Raw genomic sequence first — 20,030 nt, 5'->3', positions numbered from 1 at the left:
AAAAATTTGTATTGCAGCAATGGCAGGTAAGGGGTGGGTTTTAAGATGAACCAATTTAATGTTGTAGAAATGATGCTAGAAGAAATAGTTCCATTGGGACCTAGCACTAAATTATACTTTCTTACAGCATTGATGAAGTTTAGGCTTGTGGGCATCCCTTTTCCACACTAAAATTTGTCAATATTACTTTTAAAGGTAATTAATTAGCGTTATTTCAAAGGAGCCCCGGTGGCAAAGTGCGTTAAAGCGCTGAGCTGCTGAACTTGCAGACCGAAAGTCCCAGGTTCAAATCCCGGGAGTGGCATGAGTGGCCGCTGTTAGCTCCAGCTCCTGCCAACCTAGCAGTTTGAAAGCATGCCAATGTGAGTAGATCAATAGGTACCGCTCCAGCGGGAAGGTAACGGCGCTCTATGCAGTCATGTCGGCCACATGACCTTGGAGTTGTCTACGGACAACACCAGCTCTTCGGCTTAGAAATGGAGATGAGCACCAACCCCCAGAGTCAGATGACTGGACTTAACGTCCGGGGAAACCTTTACCTTTACCTATTTCAAAGAGAGAAAAAAGCTTTTATCTGTAGACAATGTAGGATGGCACATTTATTGTTAGTTTCATCTGCAGTTTTATCTACTCTTGTCCATCAAAATATGCCTTCTCTAGGCATTTTCTAGATCCTCCATGTGATTTCATGATATATTTTCAAGAAAAGTTGCCATAGAGTAAACCTGGAGGACCTAGCAAATTCCTAGAGAAGATGTCATTATAGTAACTTCTGGTGAAAATCATTCATTTTAATAGGGTTCACTATTTTTCATGGTTTCCTGTTTCCACTGCAAGTTAAGAAACATATCCCTTATGGATATCAGGCTCATACTGTACTTTTAGATTAGGGAAATAGATGATAATGGCAGAAATACCCTCCATGGCATAGAAAAAAATCTCAAAATGACAAGTCACGTTACACAAAACAAAATCATTGCCTTAAAATAATATTACACTTAAAATAACATTTTCACCCATTGCTAAAAATATAACAATTTATGCAGTTATTTTTCCCATATTTCTTTATAAGCTTGTCTTTTTGGGTGATCAAAAATTTATTCTTATTATGGCTAGCCATAGTTCACTGTTATACTTAAATTAGAATAAATAGCACTAGCAACTCACTATGCTTTCAGGGCTTTTGCAGGACAGATAAGGAGACAATGGTTAGTGCGCAGTTAGTAAAAAGCCATTTGCTATGAGTTGGATTTGGATTACACTAGTTTGCCCTTGTATAACTTGGTAAAAGGTCAGAAGTTTCATCCATAACCAACGCCAAGCAGTGTTATTGGAAGAGCTCCCTAGAAAGTAGCCCCAGTTAAACTCCTTTGTGGTATATGTTCTCATTATTTCCAAATGAATAAGCTGCAACAAATATCTAACAGTATACTGTAATGCTGATTCAGCTAGTGCACTGCCATTCATAATGCATCCAGGGAGACCTACAGAAGGTTCTTTAGTGACAAATGATAAGAAAATGAGAATGGCAAAAAACCAATTGTCAGCCCCACGTACATTTTTGCACAACTTTGGTGAAAGGATGATGTGCTGTTAAATAGCATTTTTCTTAACATGGAGACCATTACATATGTCTGACCATTGTCTTTTTAAAGCGTGCTCTGTAGAATATTAATCAAGAATTGTCTAAAACATGAATTGTCGGTTATCTAAATATAAATGTAAAACATGCAATTGGGTTGTTGTGTGTTTTCTGGGCTGTATGGCCATATTCCGGAAGCTTTCTCTCTTGATGTTTCACCCACATCTATGGCAGGCATCCTCAGAGTCTGTGAGAATGCCTGCAATTATTTAAAGCATGGAAAATGTCTTGGTAATTTTATGTTTTTTTCTTGAAAGCTGAAATGGTTCCCTAAAGGCAAAACATCCCAAAATTACTTGTTTGTAGTGTAAATGTTGTTTGCTTCTTTTCTAAGTTGTTTTTTTTTACAGTTAAAAATTTCCAGTACTATTGAAGGAAAAAACTTGCAGAGGAAAGAGAATCAGGAAGAACAGATGCTCATTGTCCTTGCTGATTCTGAATCCATGAGTGTAGAATGAAGTTTCTTTTTCCCCTAGGGGATTTAAAAAATATATTATTATAGTAAAAAACAAAACAAAAACCACCTCTTGTTCTCTTTGCATAGATTCCAATAGTTTATCCTTGATTGAACAAGAATGTTAAAGGGGAAAAAAAAACAAAATTCTGTTTTTGAAGGCAGATTTTTACAACATCATTTTCTAAGAAAAATATGTGGGCTAAATACCTTTAAACAATGGAACCTGCCTCTGATGATGATGGTGGTGACCTTAATATCTGAGTCAAAAGCAAATACGAGCAGAAATCTATGCTTCATTAGGAATTAAGAATTTTCAGTATTTTCATTCATTCTAGCAATCAAAATATAGAAAGTGCTATTGGCATAAAATGAAATTCTGTGATGTCCCATGGTATGGTCTGTCAGCTAAGAAGTCTAGAAGATGTATCTTATAACCATAACTGATAAAGTATCAAAATTGAGGTATAGCCAATTAATGCTCTGTTTCTCAGGTTTCTAGATGTCAGTATCTCAGCGCCCTATAGATGTTGTATAACCCATAGTGTTTGGCCATTGGCTAATGCAAACTGTAATTCAAATTAATTAGAAAACATGAGAACACCTGGCTCTGGCTTACACTAATTCCTGTTATTGTAAGTAACTAGGAGTCAGATTTTGTGTTTGTACTGTCACTTTTCCACATTTGCAACTTACAATCTCATCACATTGAGATCAAGAAGTATCTTCTCTGTTCTCCTCTGTACTGATAGCACATTGCAGGGATAGATCTGTCTGGGCTCCATTGAGCTCTGTGCCAGCAGCGCAGAGAAATGAAGCCTTGAGGATTCAGGTGTACACTCGAATTCTCATAAAAGAAGCTGGGGAGAAAGTGGGAGGAAGCCAGGGATAGTGGAGAAACATCATGGGAACAGAACCATGACATATGGCAATAAGGGAATACAGTGTTACATTGCCCAACAGTTTGTCTTGCTGTCCCCAGGCTTCTTGGCCTCAATGTGATGTGGTCCTTAGACATTCACAAATTTAATTACTCATGGATTACTGTATTTACTCCCACCTCCACTGCTGCTCTAAACATGACTGGAAAAAATATTCTCTCCAGGCATTTGTGCATCATCCAACACAATTTTATGTTCAATGGGAAGTTGCTGGATGATGTACATGTGTTTTCTCGGGGGCAGAAGTTTGCCATTTTTATTTATATTTGTGGTTTTTCTACTTTGATTCATACCCCCAACATTTCCACATATGAATAGAATCAGGTGAAATATAGAGGTGAAAGGTTTGTGGGGAATTTTGGCTGCATTACTTGCATGTATGTCCCATTGGAAAATAATGGTAAGTGTGGTGATTGCTCATTTTGAGTTATATTGAATACAGTCAGGAGTAATTGCAAGTATGTGTTGAATTTTATATATCTGTGATAAATCTAATTCATGTCAAAGGCATTTTAGCAGACATTGATGGAATTGTGCTATTCAAACATTTTGAATTTAATGCATATGCTTGATGTGGAGCTTCAAGGAAGAGTTCACTGTTCCTTGATGCTCCATATCAAGAAACAGTGAACCCTCATTCACTGTTCCCATGGATTTTAATGCACGGAAAAGTAAATTACTGGTCTCTACATATGACTCTCCTCTGCAAGTGGTTAGAATGTCAGACTAGATCATTTAATGTGCATTCAATTAACTGAATTCAGCAAATTAATATTTATTAATGGAGCCTATAGTTGCACAGCGGGTTAAAGGTAAAATATAGCAAATAAATAATAAGTAAATTTGGGTAGAATTAAGAAGATGCAGTTCTCCGACTGAAATGCTGTGGGATTTAAAATAGTAAACTCTGAATATTTCATTTTGATTTTCCTTTTTAAAAAAGGTTTCTAAATAAAAATGTAAAAGAGAATTCAAAATGTTGAAGCACTTTAAATAAATAAAACCAACAACAACTGGGAACAAATTTCACAGAAAATGATTTTGTTAATTTTGTTAACTTTCTCAGCATTTTTCGTTTCAAGTTTCACTTGAACTATCCAAGCATTTCACCCACTCTACATTAAGAATATACAATGAAATTATACTATCTCCAAACCACTTTGACATTAAAGAATGGGAGGAGACAGTAATTGCTATACCATGTCCCTGAACCACCTGAACCCAAGAAATGTGGGATAGCAGTGGAAACGTTTGCAGCGTGTTCTGTTCTCAAACTTGCTCAAACTTTCAAATAGTCAGGTTGTGGTCCAATTCAGAATTCAAATAATCCCCTGGCTTTGGTTAATGTAGGTAATGATGCATTAAAGTGACCTTGCACCATGTTATCCTAGACCAGCTCAGTGTGCTGTTAGGCTGCCATGGAGCTGATCTGGGTTCCATCAGATGCTGATGTGCCCTTAGCTTTCTGCTTTGTTTATACACAGCAGAAAGTAGCAATATAGTTTTATATAGCTGCCATTTTGCAACAGACAACTTTCTTAAAATTTGAAGTAGTGGTACGTCTTTTTGACCAAATAAAAGTAGAATGTGCCAATAAAACTGTTCCACTACTCATTTTTTTACTTTGTAAAAAGCTTATATTATGAGTAGGGAGGGTGAGATTTTCACTCAGCCCCATTTCAAAGATTTTGGTTATTTATTCTTATCCCTTTAGGTGTAATATATATGAGCTGACAAGCAAGACTATGCTATGTATGACATCCTCTTTCAAAGGCTACAAGAAAAATGCCATGCCGTTTGTATATGCAAAAATGAACTCTGTCTGCTGTGCCTGGTGTTTTGTAAAGGAAACTTAGTTTGTTCTGTATAATACAGCAAGTGGTTTTCCATTCCTTTACTTACTAGGTAACAGAAACCCGGACTGGTCCTCTTGGCTGCAGTAACTATGACAACCTAGATTCTGTCAGTTCTGTTCTGGTACAGAGTCCGGAAAATAAGATTCAGTTGCAAGGTACGTGGGTGGACTTCTTTTTGTTAATTTCTTCCAAGAAGGTATTTCCAGGGCTACCTGTCATTTTCTTTAAACTTCTGTCTGAAAAAATCATGTCAAGGATCAGTTTGAATGTCATATTTTCCAGACAGAGATTAGAAATCCATGTCATGTTAGAAAGGTCAAATGTTTGGAACCTGTGGAATGGGTCCCTATGTTCCATGAGTTAGAGAAAGTACTGATATCAAAGTTACCATGGGAATTAGCATCCCCTTGGTGTGGGTCCTTCTCCTTGGACAATTTATTTAATTCAGTTCATGCCTGTTGGACACACTATTGGATCTTCTCAACCCACACAATAAGAGCTGTAATTTTACAATGGAAATTATAGTCTCAGTGATGACTAGGTTACAGAAGGGCAATTGGTACTTTTCACACAAATGTTATCTTCACTGTGAATTTAATTTTTAAGTCTGTAATCCTATACATGCTCACCAAGATATCTGCTCAATTGAATTCAATTGGAGTTATTTTATGAAGAACAATGTTTACATCTGGTGTGGTGAACATTATTTTCTGTAGCATCCTATAGAGCAGTGGTCCTCAACCTTCCTAATGCCACAACCCCTTAATACAATTCCTCATGTTGTGGTGACCCCCAACCATAAAATTATTTTTGTTTATAGTTCACCTTCAATCAAAGATTCTTTTGAACCCCACCAATGATAGAGTTGGGCCAAACTTCCCACAAAGAATTATCACGACCAACAGAAATCACCAGAGGAAATTGACAGTGATTTAGGGGAGATGTAGTTCACCTACCTCTGGAGTTCACGACTATGGATCTGGACCAAATTTGGTACAAATACCTGATATGCCAAAATTTGAATACTGGTGGGGTTTTGCGCATTCTTTCTTAAACATTCACAGATCACAATTCTTTGTATTTATATGATTACACATTCATCTCATTTATCCTTCAGTAAGCTTAATACATTACTTCCATAACTCATTTTGTGTGCAGAAGATGAGTTAGGATGAGAAAAGACTAATCAGTCCCAGCAACTGTTATATCTAAGGGTGTATCTACATTGTAGAATTAATGCAATCTGACACCACCTTAACTCCCATGGCTCAATGCCATGGAATTATGAGGATTGTAGTTTTATGAAGTCTTTAGCTTCTCTGACAAAGTGTGGTAATGATTCGCAAAACTACAAATCCCAGGATCTCATAGCATTGAGCTATGGCAATTAAAGTGCTGTCAAGCAGCATTACATCTAGAGTGCAGATGAATTCTAAATTTGTGTGTGTTTGTGTCCAGCTCCCAAATTCACTTTCCTGTCCACTATATCATTAATGCTCACACAGTCTCCTATGGTTTATCTACACTGTCCATTTAATACATCTTGATGTCCACTTCAAACTGTCATGATGACTACAAAATGCATGCCATCAATACACGCTGCAACACAAATTAAAGTACATCAAGCCTTGTCAGAGGAAAGTTCAAGTTAACCCTCTTAATGTACTTTAGCAAACCCTTAATCTTAACCATATCTCATGGCAAAATCAGCTTTGCAGAATGCAACATACTTTATAGACACCTGCTTGCACTACAGCACTTTGTAAAGTCCAAAATGATGGATCAAGGAATGGAGGTTAGCAGAAAAGACTCTGCTGGGTAGCAGGAGGCTAATTGACTCTTTGAGACATATAATTGATTACCTCCATGCTAACTATCACTTCCCCTCAATTCCCCTGCCTTGTATGTATGTATGTATTTATACCTTGCCATCCTCACCATGGGGACTCAAGACACCTAACAATCACACACTTTGGTGAGAGTTTAAAACAAAAGTGATTACATTTCAAAAAACCAATTAAATAGTACTGTGTGGATTTAGGTTAAAATGCAGTTAAATATAATAAATACAATTAAAACTGCATTTAAAACTCATCCCCAAGTCCCACCCACACCTCCCCAACATTTGCCCCTTATCCTTCCCCAAATGCCTGCTGGCAGAAAAAGTTCTTACCTGCTTGTGAAAGGCAAGCAGGGATGGGGCCATCCTGGTCTCTCTCACTCTTAGGAGAGAGTTCCACATTCTAGGAGCAGCCACCAAAAAGACCCACTCCCATGTTCCCACCAAACGCACTTGAGAGGGTGGTGGGAATGAGCAAAGGCCCTCCCCAGATTATTGTACATGTCTCATAGATTCATAGAAAGAGATATGGTTTTTCTTATGCATCTGGCGTGCTAGTAGCTATCTCACCAGGAAACAGGGAAAAAGTAGATTATGGAAATGGTTTGAAGACAGCTTCCATGCTTAATATTTGAGGACATTAATGTCTGAGACTTTCTTGGTCTCATATCTGTTCCTGTCATGTCAACCTAACCATATGAACAGCAAAACATTTTTCTACAAACTGGTTCCAAACTGATCTACGTGGTAAGTGTAGATATAATAATAATAATAATAAAAGGCCACCCTAGTGGGATCTGCGCGCATCATCCGAAATGTGTTCGACTTGTGGGATCTGCGCGCATCATCCGAAAGTGATCAACTTGTGATTTTGTGATACGAAATCCAGCATATCTATCTTGTTTGCTGTGTCATACAATAATAATAATAATAATAATAATAATAATAATAATAATAATAATACATAGTAATAAAAAACATAACAACAACAACAACTAAAGAGAGAAGGCCTGATTCTTGTAGCCCAGGAGCAAGCCATCAGAACAAATGCAATTAAGGCCAAGATTGAAAAATCAGCTAGTGACCCAAAATGCAGACTGTACAAGGAAGCTGATGAAGCTATTGATCATATCCTCAGCTACTGCAAGAAAATTGCACAGAGGGACTACAAACAGAAGCACAACTATGTAGCCCAAATGATTCATTGGAACTTATGTCAGAAGTACCACCTGCCAGCAGTAAAGAACTGGTGGGATCACAAACCTTCAAAGGTAGTGGAAAATGAGCATGCAAAGATACTGTGGGACTTTCGAATCCAGACTGATAAAGTTTTGGAACACAACACACCAGACATCATGGTTGTGGAAAAGAAAAAAGTTTGGATTTTGATTTCGCTATATCAGATGACAGTCTGATTGACGAAAAACAACAGGAAAAACCCAGCCGTTATCAGGACCTCAAAGTCGAACTGCAAAGGCTCTGGCAGAAACTAGTACAGGTCATCCCAGTGATGATTGCCAAAAGATCTCAGCTGGCATTTGGAAACAATAAACATTGACAAAATTATGATCTGTCAACTGCAAAAGGCCACTTAACTGGGATCTGCACGCATCATCCAAAAATACATCACAGTCCTAAACACTTGGGAAGTGTTCGACTTGTGATTTTGTGATACGAAATCCAGCATATAGATCTCATTTGCTGCATCATACTATGTCTTTGTGTCAATAATAATAATAATAATAATAATAATAATAATAATAATAACAACAACTTTATTTTTATACCCCACCACCATCTCCCCAAAGGGACTCGGAGCGGCTTACATATGGGACCAAGCCCAAAGCAACCAACAGAGTTTATGAACTAAAATACAGTTAAAAACAAATCACATATAACAATCTTAATTAAACAATTTAAAAACAGCAGGGTATAAAACATCATTAAAATATTTCAAAAGCAACCTCAACAGCAGAATATAAATAATGTAAATAAACCAGTAGCCAGGAGTATGATGTGCATGATCAGAATCTGAGAGGGGTAGGCATGAACTTGTGCAAAAAACAGACTATAGGGCCAGGGCTGGAGATAAAGTGCTAAATACAATCTATCAGTCAATTAGGGCTGGATGTTCATGGACAGGGATCTAACCATCATCAAATGCACACTGAAAAATCCAGATTTTCTGGTCCCTGAGGAAGGCGAACAGAGTGGGGGCTCTCTGGGGAGGGAGTTCTAGAGTTGGGGGGGGGGGCACCATCGAGAATGCCCTCTCCCTCGTCCCCACCAACCATGCTTGAGATGGTAGTGGAAGCAAGATATGGCCCTATTGAGACAGTAACCTGAAGATGCTGAGAGATTTGGCTTATTGAATTCAGCAGGCGTGAAGAAGGCTTCCATTTCTGTATTCTATGTTTAATGTATTCCTTGTTTGTGTACAGTTTTTGAACTGTTTTAGCGAATATACAGCATAAGTCAAAACAGAATGAAAAATGACACAAGATCAGTCAATTTTCTGGCAGCCTGGGTCATATTCAATTCCACTTGGAGCCTTTCTGTAAGTCATTGCAATGCTCCCAACTGAATGCAGCAGCATGCCTTCAAATGGAGATAGTTCAGGTGTTGAAATCTTTACAGGTTTAGAATGTGGGCTGCCTGAAAAAAAAAAACCCAATTTTTCTAGCTCTTGGGACAGACAGGGAGAATTATCTTTCCTCTGAATTGACGGATAAACTCAACAGTTTCCCTTCGCTTCTCACATAATAGGACAGCCTATCTTGAATATCACATTGTACGCCTGATATTTTTGGGCATATAACAGTTTGATAGATGATCCTGTCATTTTCATTGGGGCTTATATCTCCACTGTGTTTATGGAAATTATTTGCCATTCGAAAGCTGCTCTCCCCGCACTCGACATAATATTTGTCAGTAAAATGTTCAGGAAATTGGTTGTTACATCAATCACAGACCTGTTTTGATACGTTCTTTGGATTCTTAAAGTCAAAAACATAACACATGGAGCTGCCGTTTTAAAACCATTTCATAGGCACTGTTGCTTTGATGAATAAACGGCTCCACATAGCCCAAAGATTTCTTTTCATTTTACCCCAAATTAGCTTTAAGAGCATTTGTTTGGTGCCAATGAATTTTATGTATCTTACAAAGGAAAAAAGGACAAAGGAAGTTGTTTTCAACTATGTTTTTCATAAGCTGCTGCCACATGAGTTATCTTTCAGAATACTCAATATGCTGGATGTTCCCAATTGTGCTGGTATGTGTGTATGTGTGTGTGTGTTAGGCTTGTGCGATTTGGTTGATGGGCAATCCATTTTTTGGTATCTGAATTTCGTTGGGCACCCAGATCCGTTTTTAGGAGCCTCCCAAAAATCAGCTAATGGAAATATCTGTTTTCAGCTAGGCAGCAATAGGGAACTTACAAGGCTCTCCTTTCCATTCCTGGGATCATTTCCTTCCTTCCTTTAAAGGGATCCTGGGTTTCAACAATGGGGTTAAGGAAGCACCCGTCCTGGGACATTTTCTATCTTCCTTTCAAGGAAGCCTGGGTTTGAAAAATGGGGTTAAGGAAGCACTCTTCCTGAGCTCCTTTTCTTTATTCCTTTTGAGGGAGCCTGGGTTTGAGGAATGGGATTAAGGAAACACGCTCTTTAATAGAAGGGAAGAAGCCCTGCCAGGCAGCCACGTGAGCTGTTTCGGGTGAAAAAAACATGGTGACTGAACTCTTATTGTTATGGCTATCCAAACAAGCCAGATTGGTTGAAGGGAACCAACCAATCTGAATCTGTGCACAAGCTGTGTGTGTGTGTGTGTGTGTGTGTGTGTGTGTGTGTGTGTGTGTGTGGAGGGGGATTAATGAAATATGTTTTAACATGGTTTAAATTGTTTCATTATATTTTATTTTTTGTATCTTACTGATTTTAACAATGTCTTTTTTATTTGTTGTAAGCTAGAAAAATCTGTGGGAAAAGATGGGATAGAAGTGTTGTTGTTGTTGTTTTTGTTGTGGTTTCATTACAACAGTGGGAGTGCCTTGTCGTCATGACCAAAGGGTCCCCAGTGCTACATGAATTCATTTCTTTTGTTCTTCTCTTGTCTGTAATCAATCAGGTGTGCCAGATTATTAAAGCATTACCATATAACTTCAAATACTTGTGAACAGAGACAATAACTGATCGGGATAAAAACATGAAAAAATATTAGTGAGGTGAGATGGAGGAGAAGTAGAAGACTGCTTTTCTTCCTAAAGAAATATGAAGAGAAATGTTCGATGGGGTAGTTCTCTTTGGCAAGTCAAGTTGCTATCAATGGAAATGATACAGGGCAATATTTTCTTATTCTGCACATAGTCATGTCAATTGATTAAAAGACGTGATAAAAAGATGTCTCATCTACCCACACAAGAGTCCTTTAGCAAAGAAGTAATATATATGTCCCTATTATACAAGAATTAAAAGTATTATAATTCAAACCCTTACTATATCAATACTTACAAATTGTGTACTGATTTGTTACCTGTCTACCTAATACACATAATGTAGCTGTTTCATAGTCCAAGGTAAACATGAAACACTCCTTCTCCTCACTCTCCCCTCCTCCTTTAGATCAAAAAATTATTGCTTTCCCTTCTTCAGTTTTCATATTGAAATCAATAATCATTGCTATGTAGATAAACCATTTCTCCATTCTGCTATATGGATTGAAGCAAAGGGAGTGCATTGGGGGTAACCATAGGCAACTGGAACTTGAAAATATCTGTGTCACGCCCTGTGCCAAGGATGTAGAACATTCATATTTCCAGGTGTTCTAAAATTTATGACATTAAGTTTATATGTGCCCATGAGATATCAATATAAATGTATATATTCAAAATCTAAATGTGTTCTCAAAGGAGCACAGAATTTGGAATAGAAAATATCTTAAAAACTTTGGAACATGAATGAAAAATAGCATGATTTTGATGGGAAAAAAAACCTAACAGGAAAAAAAAGTGAACTGATGACTTATTCAGTGCAAAAAATAAAGGTGATTGTTTTGTGCAACAGACAGCATTTTTTTGTGTAGGAAGCAGAACAAGAGATTTCTTTTGCAGAAAATACTGTATATATGGGCATATTCTACATAAATTTGTGCATGATGGATTTGCACAGAAAATAGCATTCTCCATGCAGGAAACATTTGTATAACAGTCGGGGGTGGGTGGGGAGGAGAGGGGGAGAGCGTGAGATCAGGTGCTAGGACAGGCCTTATGAATTGACCTGTTGTTTATTTAAGACAACTATTCTTAAATTCTTGATGTCATGCTATTGTAAAATGCCATCTGCTAATATAGACTATGTAGTTGATTGGATTGATTTTCTCTTGTTGATTTTTTGGGTATGATTCTGCAGTAGGTCTTCCTGCATTGTTACTTCTAAGATGTTTATCGATCACTGGGATCATGACTGTTATTTTTCTTCAAAATTTCCAATACCCTAGCAAAGCTCAGAATTCTAGGTTCAATTATTTAAGACACCATAAAACCTATTCTAAACTAATAAACAATATAAAAAGTGATTCTTCAGTGTCAGGAAACCCTGACAAGAAGATTTCTAGACTGGTGATAATATTTGCATATAAACAGTGATTCTATTTATTGTACACTGTTATCTTATTGTATGCTTTTTTTAAAGGCATTGAATTGTTGCCTATGTTGTAAAGCCGCCTTGAGTCCCCTTCAGGGTTGAGAAAGGTGAGGTAGTGCTGTAAATAAATACATTCTAAGGAGTGTTTTCACTTTTTTGCACAGAAAGTAGCAGGAAACATCTTTTGCTCCTCAAAAATATTGTTCTTTGAGGAGAAAATGCTGTTTTGGCACATAAAACAAGAATTTTGCATAGAATAAGTCACAAACTACAAGATCTTGAGGTTGTCAACTGTTTTACTCCATTTTATTCTCTGTCATGGACTCCCATTCACAGAGGCAACCAACAGCGTGCAAACATCTTCCTTGTTATATGATTCTATGCTACTAAGACGCATGCAAATTTAAAAAATGTGTTTAACTAGTCATGTGGATATCTCCTAAAGTATTAATATCTCACTGGAAAGCAGGATTTTCCATGGAGGGTATCAATGCCACAATTATGTGGATCATTATTATGATTCTCATCATTTCATAGCTAGTCTTCAACATTATGGTGTTACTCCTGAAAGCATGGGGATCAGTTACTATGCTGTTATAAATTGTAAGAAAGTCTTCATCTATCAAAAGTAGAGTGTTTATCTAACTGTGAAACAAAAGCACCTGGATAATGAAAAGGTCTTTGCACGACTCAAGTTCTTTTTGTAACAAGAGACTGTATTTTCAAGACATGGTTGTGATATCAACAACATAAAAGTGTGTGAAAGTCAATGTTATCCAGTATGTTTTAATTGTACTATTGCCAGGAATGAGTAAAGATAAGGTATTCCATATTTTCCTTTCAGTATAGGTAGAATAGGTTAATGTTAAAGCATCTCTTTAAAAAGAGAGAAAAAGGACAAAATCAGATTACATTCAGTATTCGTTTAATACAGTGATGTTAAATTCAATATACAACATTTGAAATCACTTTTTTGGTTGTTGCAGATACTAGGATTCTTTTCTAACCCCACACAATAACCACAATTAATCATGCACTTCATATTTTAGCTACAGAAGTTCCTGACCATTACAATTTAGAGAGCAGAGTGCATCATAGAAGCATCTGGCTATATTCCTATAGCTAGATATAGTATAATAGCACAATCTGCCAAGACATTTAGAAGTGATAGGAGAGGCTTACGACTTCATCACATGGGCTTTCTTACCCATCAAGTATAATTCATGGATGGAGCTTGCCGGACCCCATCAGATGACACACAGCTACTTCCGGTGGGGCTCGATTCATGAACTGTGCTGGAACCATCCTAAAACAGAGCCGTAGGAACACAGGAGGCTTCCCATGTTCTCACTCAATAGAATGGGGAAAGCACAGGAGAAAGCCGGGTGGCAGTGCTTCCCCCCCCATGGGATAGGAAGGGGGTTATGTGGGGATGCGGTGTGCAATGCTATGGTTCCCACACTGCCCGCCAGATTTGCCCTGCTGCTCCATGCCCCCACATTCCCCCAGATTCAGGACCTTAGTGTGATGAGAAACAATTATAGTGCCTCCATAGTGCAGGATCTTAGCCATTATGTTAAATATAATAGTTTCTAAACAGTTGCTAATATATATTTCTGTTCATTTAAAATTGGCATTACAGTTATTTTCTGATCATTATAAGCATGCAACACAACAAAATTAAAAAATATCTATTTTTTCTTTTCTCTTGGCTTGCTATCTATATATTGCAAATTATGAAACTGTTGTTGTGAACCATTAAAAATCTGTGGGCTAGTGACATATGTGAATATAATTGACAAACTTATTTATGTATTGATTTCAGTGAAGATTGTAGTAATTGTTCTAAAGTAATCATCGTACTTAGTAAGACAGAATATTTCTTTTCTACTTTCTTCACCCTTCATTAAGGTCTTCAACTTATCCTGCCTGAATATTTGCAAGAGCGGTTTGTGCAGGCAGCTCTGAGCTACATTGCTTGTAATTCAGAAGGGGAATTCATCTGCAAGGACAACGATTGTTGGTGTCAGTGTGGTTCCAAATTCCCAGAATGCAACTGTCCATATATGGATATTCAAGCTATGGAGGAGAGCCTACTTCGCATAAGTGAGACCTGGAATACTTACAATAATGAGTTTGAAGATTCAGGTGAGATATTTTCATCATACATCATTATGTTAATATTTGTTCTGTCACTTTATAATGCTTCTCTTGATTGGATCCAGTGGAAAGTCCCATACATGCCAGTGAGATATGCATGGGGACAACATATTGGTTATAAATAGTGATTTTAAAAAATCTCACATGTATTTGCTAGACATACAATCTTACATGTCATGTCATCTTGGACCCACTTCAAGCAGATCCTAGTCTATCCAGAATCTGACCTTCGTCCCTGTAGCTGTATTTCTGATTCCCTGGTGAAATCCTGGAAAAATGCTTTGTGAATTATGTGATACCACAAGTAGTTGAGGGTTTTGTGAATAGTTTTTACTGGGATTTCTTGAACTATACTAGCAGCACATTTTTGAGAACAATTTTTACAATTTCTTTGTTGTTTTGATATTTTCATTGAACAACAGAGTAGTGATGGCTACTAAACAGACTTGCTGAATAACAAGAAAAAGGATAGGACAATATGCAGAAACTGTGAGAAGAAGTGAAATTAGGGAATAGTGTGCAAGGAAAGATGAGATCGGAAGGGACGGCTGAATGCTAGCTTTGAATACAAATAGGAAAACTAAATTGGTTGCATGAAACGGCTTCCTTAATAAAGACTAGGGATGTGGAAGAGTGTTGAAAGATAAGGAAGCATAAAAGAAAACATTAAGAAAACATCTTTTGGATATTTTTAGGTCCCAGTCCCCCAAAAATTCATTCATTATTTTTTTTTTTTAAAAAAAAACACACACAAATGGTCTGATGTTCTTGGGAAACATGGGATTACTACAACCACATTTATACCCTCTCCTGGACATTGCTCCCCAGTCCATTTTAGGCCCATGGAATAGAAGTCTTTTGTGGCCTAAAATATCCCAGGGAGCAATTCTCTTTGTAACTTACAGATTGTGCTGCATGAACATATTCCAATGTGGTCTACAGCCCCTAAACATTCCTTGTTCTTGGGGTAGAGATGGAAGTCTATCTTGCAAGGAGCATTATGCATAGAGAAAGCAGCTGCCACGTGGAATTTGAGAGTCTGAAAGGAACAGTTGAATGCCTTCCAAATGTGTCTTGATAGTGCTTAAAACATTATCTGAGCTATAGTGCTAAGGAGGGAATGGCATTTATCCAAGATTACAGAGAATTACAGAAATCAGAAAGACATATCAAGCTTACGGGCACTTTAATTGAATCTCCAATTGAATTGTTCCTGTTCTAACCATCATGAGGGTGGTCCCTTCTTGTCCAGTATTTATGGACACTGTTCCATTTGTGCAGCCTGAGGTTATAGACAGGATCCTTGGAGAAGTGAGAGCTGCCATGTATGTACTAGACACTTACCCTTTCTGTGTTATTAAACAGGCCAGAGGGGAACTAGCTCATAAGGCAAGGGAACTGATTTATTAATTTTTCCAACAAAGAAGGTTCTTAACTCATCTGAAGGAGACAGTTGTAAGATGTCTCTTGGGAGGGGAAATTGACTGGTTCCTGTTATAGGCCTGTCTCCAAAATCCCAAAATATGGAGTGGTTGGTGGCTTCACAACTTCATGGGTTCCTGGATGAGGTGTTTTATCTAGATGCATTTCAGATAATTTCAGACCTGATTACGGAATGGCGACAGCTTCGGTTGCAGGAACTGGACAGGGGAAGTGTGTTTCTACTGAATCTTCAGGATCTCTCAGTAGCTTTCAATGCCATTGATTATGATACCCTTCTGGGTTAACTCACTAGACACTTGATTTTCATGGTCCAGGAATCTGTTATCAGCATCAAAAACAAGCTCACAATTCCTTTTACACATAAGCTGAAATCCTGCAATACTCAGACAGAGCTTAAACTCCGTCAGTTATAGCTACACAACCTCCTATCTCCCTAAAGGTTCATTCTGCCTGTTTTCAACTTGGCTACACTCTTTCCCAAGGCCATTTAATTGCTGGGGGAGGAGATGGAATGACTCGTCACAAGTTAGCTGCATTCCTACAGACAATCACAGCATGTTAATTCCCAATCACAGTGATGTTAATTCCCAATCATCCAGGAAGACAGGCTTTAAGGGAAACACAAACAGGCAATGTCACTTTAGTTGGTTTGTGCTTGTTTTATTCAGAAATGCTGAAGTTTTGCATAAGCTTATGGGTGTATTTTTGCAAGGGATATTGGGGAGGGAGCGTCATACACTTTTACAGCCATAGCTTGTGAGGGAAGTTTTCTCATCAGCTACAATGACTGCACCTACATGGCACAAAGTATTTTTAGGGGAGGGGAATACATTGGCCAGTTAAAAGCTGGATACACACATTTTGTCTAGAGATGTATGGAAACTTTTGCATCACATGATTGGCATTATCTGCTTGTAAAAATATGTGGCCATGTTAGATAGTGATGTATCTTGACTTCATCCTTTCTGTGTTTGCAAACTCCATTTTAAGTCTTTCTTGAAGAGATGGTCACACTTCTCTACCAGCATGTATCCCTATGAGGTCTAGGCAGCTGACTTAACATTCAGCTACAGTTCTTTTGTGTATACCATGTATGGAATTCCAGCCACAAAATCCACTAATTATTTTATTTAGGAACCATGTTTATTTTCTCTGTGCATTTTAATTCCTTTGTATTTTTATTTGTTATTGGAGACTTGAGAATCAGATAAAACCTTGCCAATATACATGTTTGAGTGTGTAGTTCTTATTTTAAAATATGGTATATAGCAAACACTTGGACTATTTCCCACCTGTGCATTGCTCAATATACCCATGGCATCAAGATACATCTTATTCTTGCCTTGGATGTCTCCAGATGCTTACATACACATACTGTTCTGGGACTCACAAGTCTTTTCAAAAAAACTTCTTTTACCTTTTACAATGCCTGTTGTAACTTGAGACCTACTTCTTAAAAGAAAGTCGTACTGAGGTACATAGAAATATCACAAGATGATCCTATGAAATAAGTAGAGGTCAGGGCAAGCAGGATTTGACCGCTCAAAGTCATTGTTGTTAGTCCACACCAATCCCCTGCTGAATGAAGGTCTCTCCACCTGCTGTTTCCATTTTGCCCTTTCCAGACTCACATCTTGAGGGGAGCAACCTTTAAATACCATGCTAGCTTAACTGCATTAGGCTATTATGACCTTTATGGCTATGTGATTTGCCTCTAAGGGAACTTGTCATGCGCTCACTTTCCAAGTCTTTTTTGTTTGTCAAACCCTCACCAAAGATACATAAAGTATTTGATAAAGGGTTGAAAGAGAGATTTTGCCCTTAGATAAAAATCCACTCATGGCCCCTTTTTATTGGGTAATTGTCTATTGCTCTCACATTATAGTGAACTGCTGAGAGTTCTGTGATGTGAGAAAGGTGTTAGAGCTTTTCAAAAAGAAAAAAAAGAAGAGGCACTGGTGTCCAGATGTCATTACTTTTATTTTATTTTGGTAGTTCAGATATGAGAGAAGGAATAACTGTTGTTTTTATCTGTGATACTTTATTGGCTGATTGGCTCAGCAGTTGTCTTCTGAATTCAACCTTGTACTTTTTGGTATTTTTAGTATGTTTGAGCTGCTGTATCATTTTGACTTGAAAAGATGGTTTCATTGGAAGACCATCTTCTCAAATCATGTCCAAATGACTCCTCAGGTAAAAGCAAATTAATGCAGAGTAAACTTGGTTTTCCAAGTTTACTATGCATTAATTAAACACCGGGAAAGATTTGGACCTTTAGGTAAGTTCTGGATCTTTTCAAGTGTGGGCCATGTAGGGATTGACTTCAGAGACTGCTTCTGCCGTCCCTGGGGTTAATCCCCACAGCTATCCCAGTTCTTTGGGCTCTTGGAGCCTGAAGGAATGGGAGGGCACTGACCTCTTCTTCTCTAGCCTCCCTTTTCCCCCATATAACTTATTGGAAGGGTTTGTGGGCAGCACAGGCCTCTCTGTACAGGGTTCCTGACCCAAGAAAAGGACATCAGGTGGTTTCGGGAAATCACTCCTCCCCCCACCTCCTGGTGGGCAATTTTCTTGCATCAGGAGTCCTGTACAGAGGGGGCGGTGCTGCCTGCAGGCACCTCTGGTAAGTTATTTGGGGAAAATGGGGGGCTGGAGGCAGACTGGAAGCCATCTAGACACCCTTCACAGGAAAGCCTGGGGTTTGGGTTGGGGTTGGGAACTGAAACCTGAGAAGGATTATTTTAACTTGCTTGCTCTCGGGTTTTAGGTTAATATAGAAGAACTCTCACTCCTTTTTTAGTGCCCCTCTGTTCTTTCTGTCTTGGCACAAGGATCCTTTTCTTCCCTTCTTCCCCCAAGATGGAGGTAAACTTTGTTATTGCCATAGGTGTGAAATGGTTACTTTTAGATTACTTTTGAAATTACACTGAATGCTATAGTTTCCCAGGCCTGCTTTATTGAAAAATGCAACTGTAATGAAGTTTTGAATGCATTTTGAATATGAGGGAAGATTGGTATGTGTTTGAAAGCTCTTCTGTGTATTCAAGCCTTCATTGCTTCTCATGCCTGCATAGCAAAAGCTGAAATTGACAGCCACATCTGGAAAAAAAGTCCCATAATACATTTCAAAATCAGTTTGGTTGTCTTTCTCTGGTTTTCACTGAGCAGCACATTTCCTAGCATAATTAAATCCCTGCCATGTCTTTGGGAAAATGTAAATTATTCTGTTCTCACCTCACTGAACTGAAATTGGAGCTCTTTTAGACTGTTTGCTCAGATCCATCTGCTTGCTTCTTATCGTTATCTTCTTCACACAGCCATATCTTGTAGCCTTCGAATTTAGTTATTTCCTTTGCAAAATTAACAGCTGTTTGATCAAAAATCCATACTGATTCTGTTCACCCTAAATTAGCAGGCTTCATTAGTGTCTCAAGGACCCCAGTGGAATTAAAACACTTATTTTTTCCCTTGATGAGATATTGGAAAATGTTTTAAGGAACAGCAGTGCTTTTAGAAAAAAAAGTTGATTCATCAAAATAGTGGTTGAAAAACAGCCTTATAAAAATGTGTTTAACTCCCTTTCTCAAGCTGTGCAGATATCATATACACTAACAGCTATCTCAGTTCTATATGTTCTCTACATTGAATCAACTCTACAAAACAGTAAGAATCACGTGCAAATAGGAAGCATCAACAGACATGGGGAGGCACTATCATTTACAAATGTTAAGAAAAGTTTAGAGAAAACTGCCGGAACCCCTCCCCTCAAAAATGACCAATTAGAACTAAATGTGGCATTGAACCATGCTTGTTGTTGGATGGACGTCTTTCGGGTTGCCTTTAATTGTGTATTCCACTCTGTGATTCTATGGGCATAAAATGTTGTTTAGCTGTTTTGGAGAAGGGGAATCTGAGAATAGCAGAAAGGAATAGGGTACTTGGTATCTCGATTATGGATAGTTCCATAACATCATTTTTCCTCTTCCTTCTTTTTTAGTATACTGTTATCATGTAGAAGGAAATGGATGACTACTGTAGTGGGTTTGAAAGTG

General features: G+C 37.9%; 1 protein-coding gene across 4 annotated transcripts in view; it reads left to right on the top strand.

The window, feature by feature from the left end:
• The window catches only part of brinp3 (BMP/retinoic acid inducible neural specific 3), a 352,906-nt gene that overhangs the window by 260,408 nt on the left and 72,468 nt on the right, over positions 1-20,030 (top strand). For all 4 annotated transcript variants that reach the window (XM_062980749.1, XM_062980748.1, XM_062980750.1 and 1 more), the window contains 2 exons: positions 4,943-5,048; positions 14,287-14,523. In XM_062980749.1, the coding sequence (XP_062836819.1) occupies positions 4,943-5,048; positions 14,287-14,523 (343 nt within the window). The remainder of the gene's footprint in view (positions 1-4,942; positions 5,049-14,286; positions 14,524-20,030) is intronic.

This window comes from Anolis carolinensis, chromosome 4 (genome assembly GCF_035594765.1).
Source record: "Anolis carolinensis isolate JA03-04 chromosome 4, rAnoCar3.1.pri, whole genome shotgun sequence".
In the NCBI taxonomy this organism is placed as follows: Eukaryota; Metazoa; Chordata; class Lepidosauria; order Squamata; family Dactyloidae; genus Anolis; species Anolis carolinensis.
The sequence above is the reverse complement of the archived record's forward strand: the minus strand, read 5'-3'. Positions and strand labels throughout refer to the sequence as shown.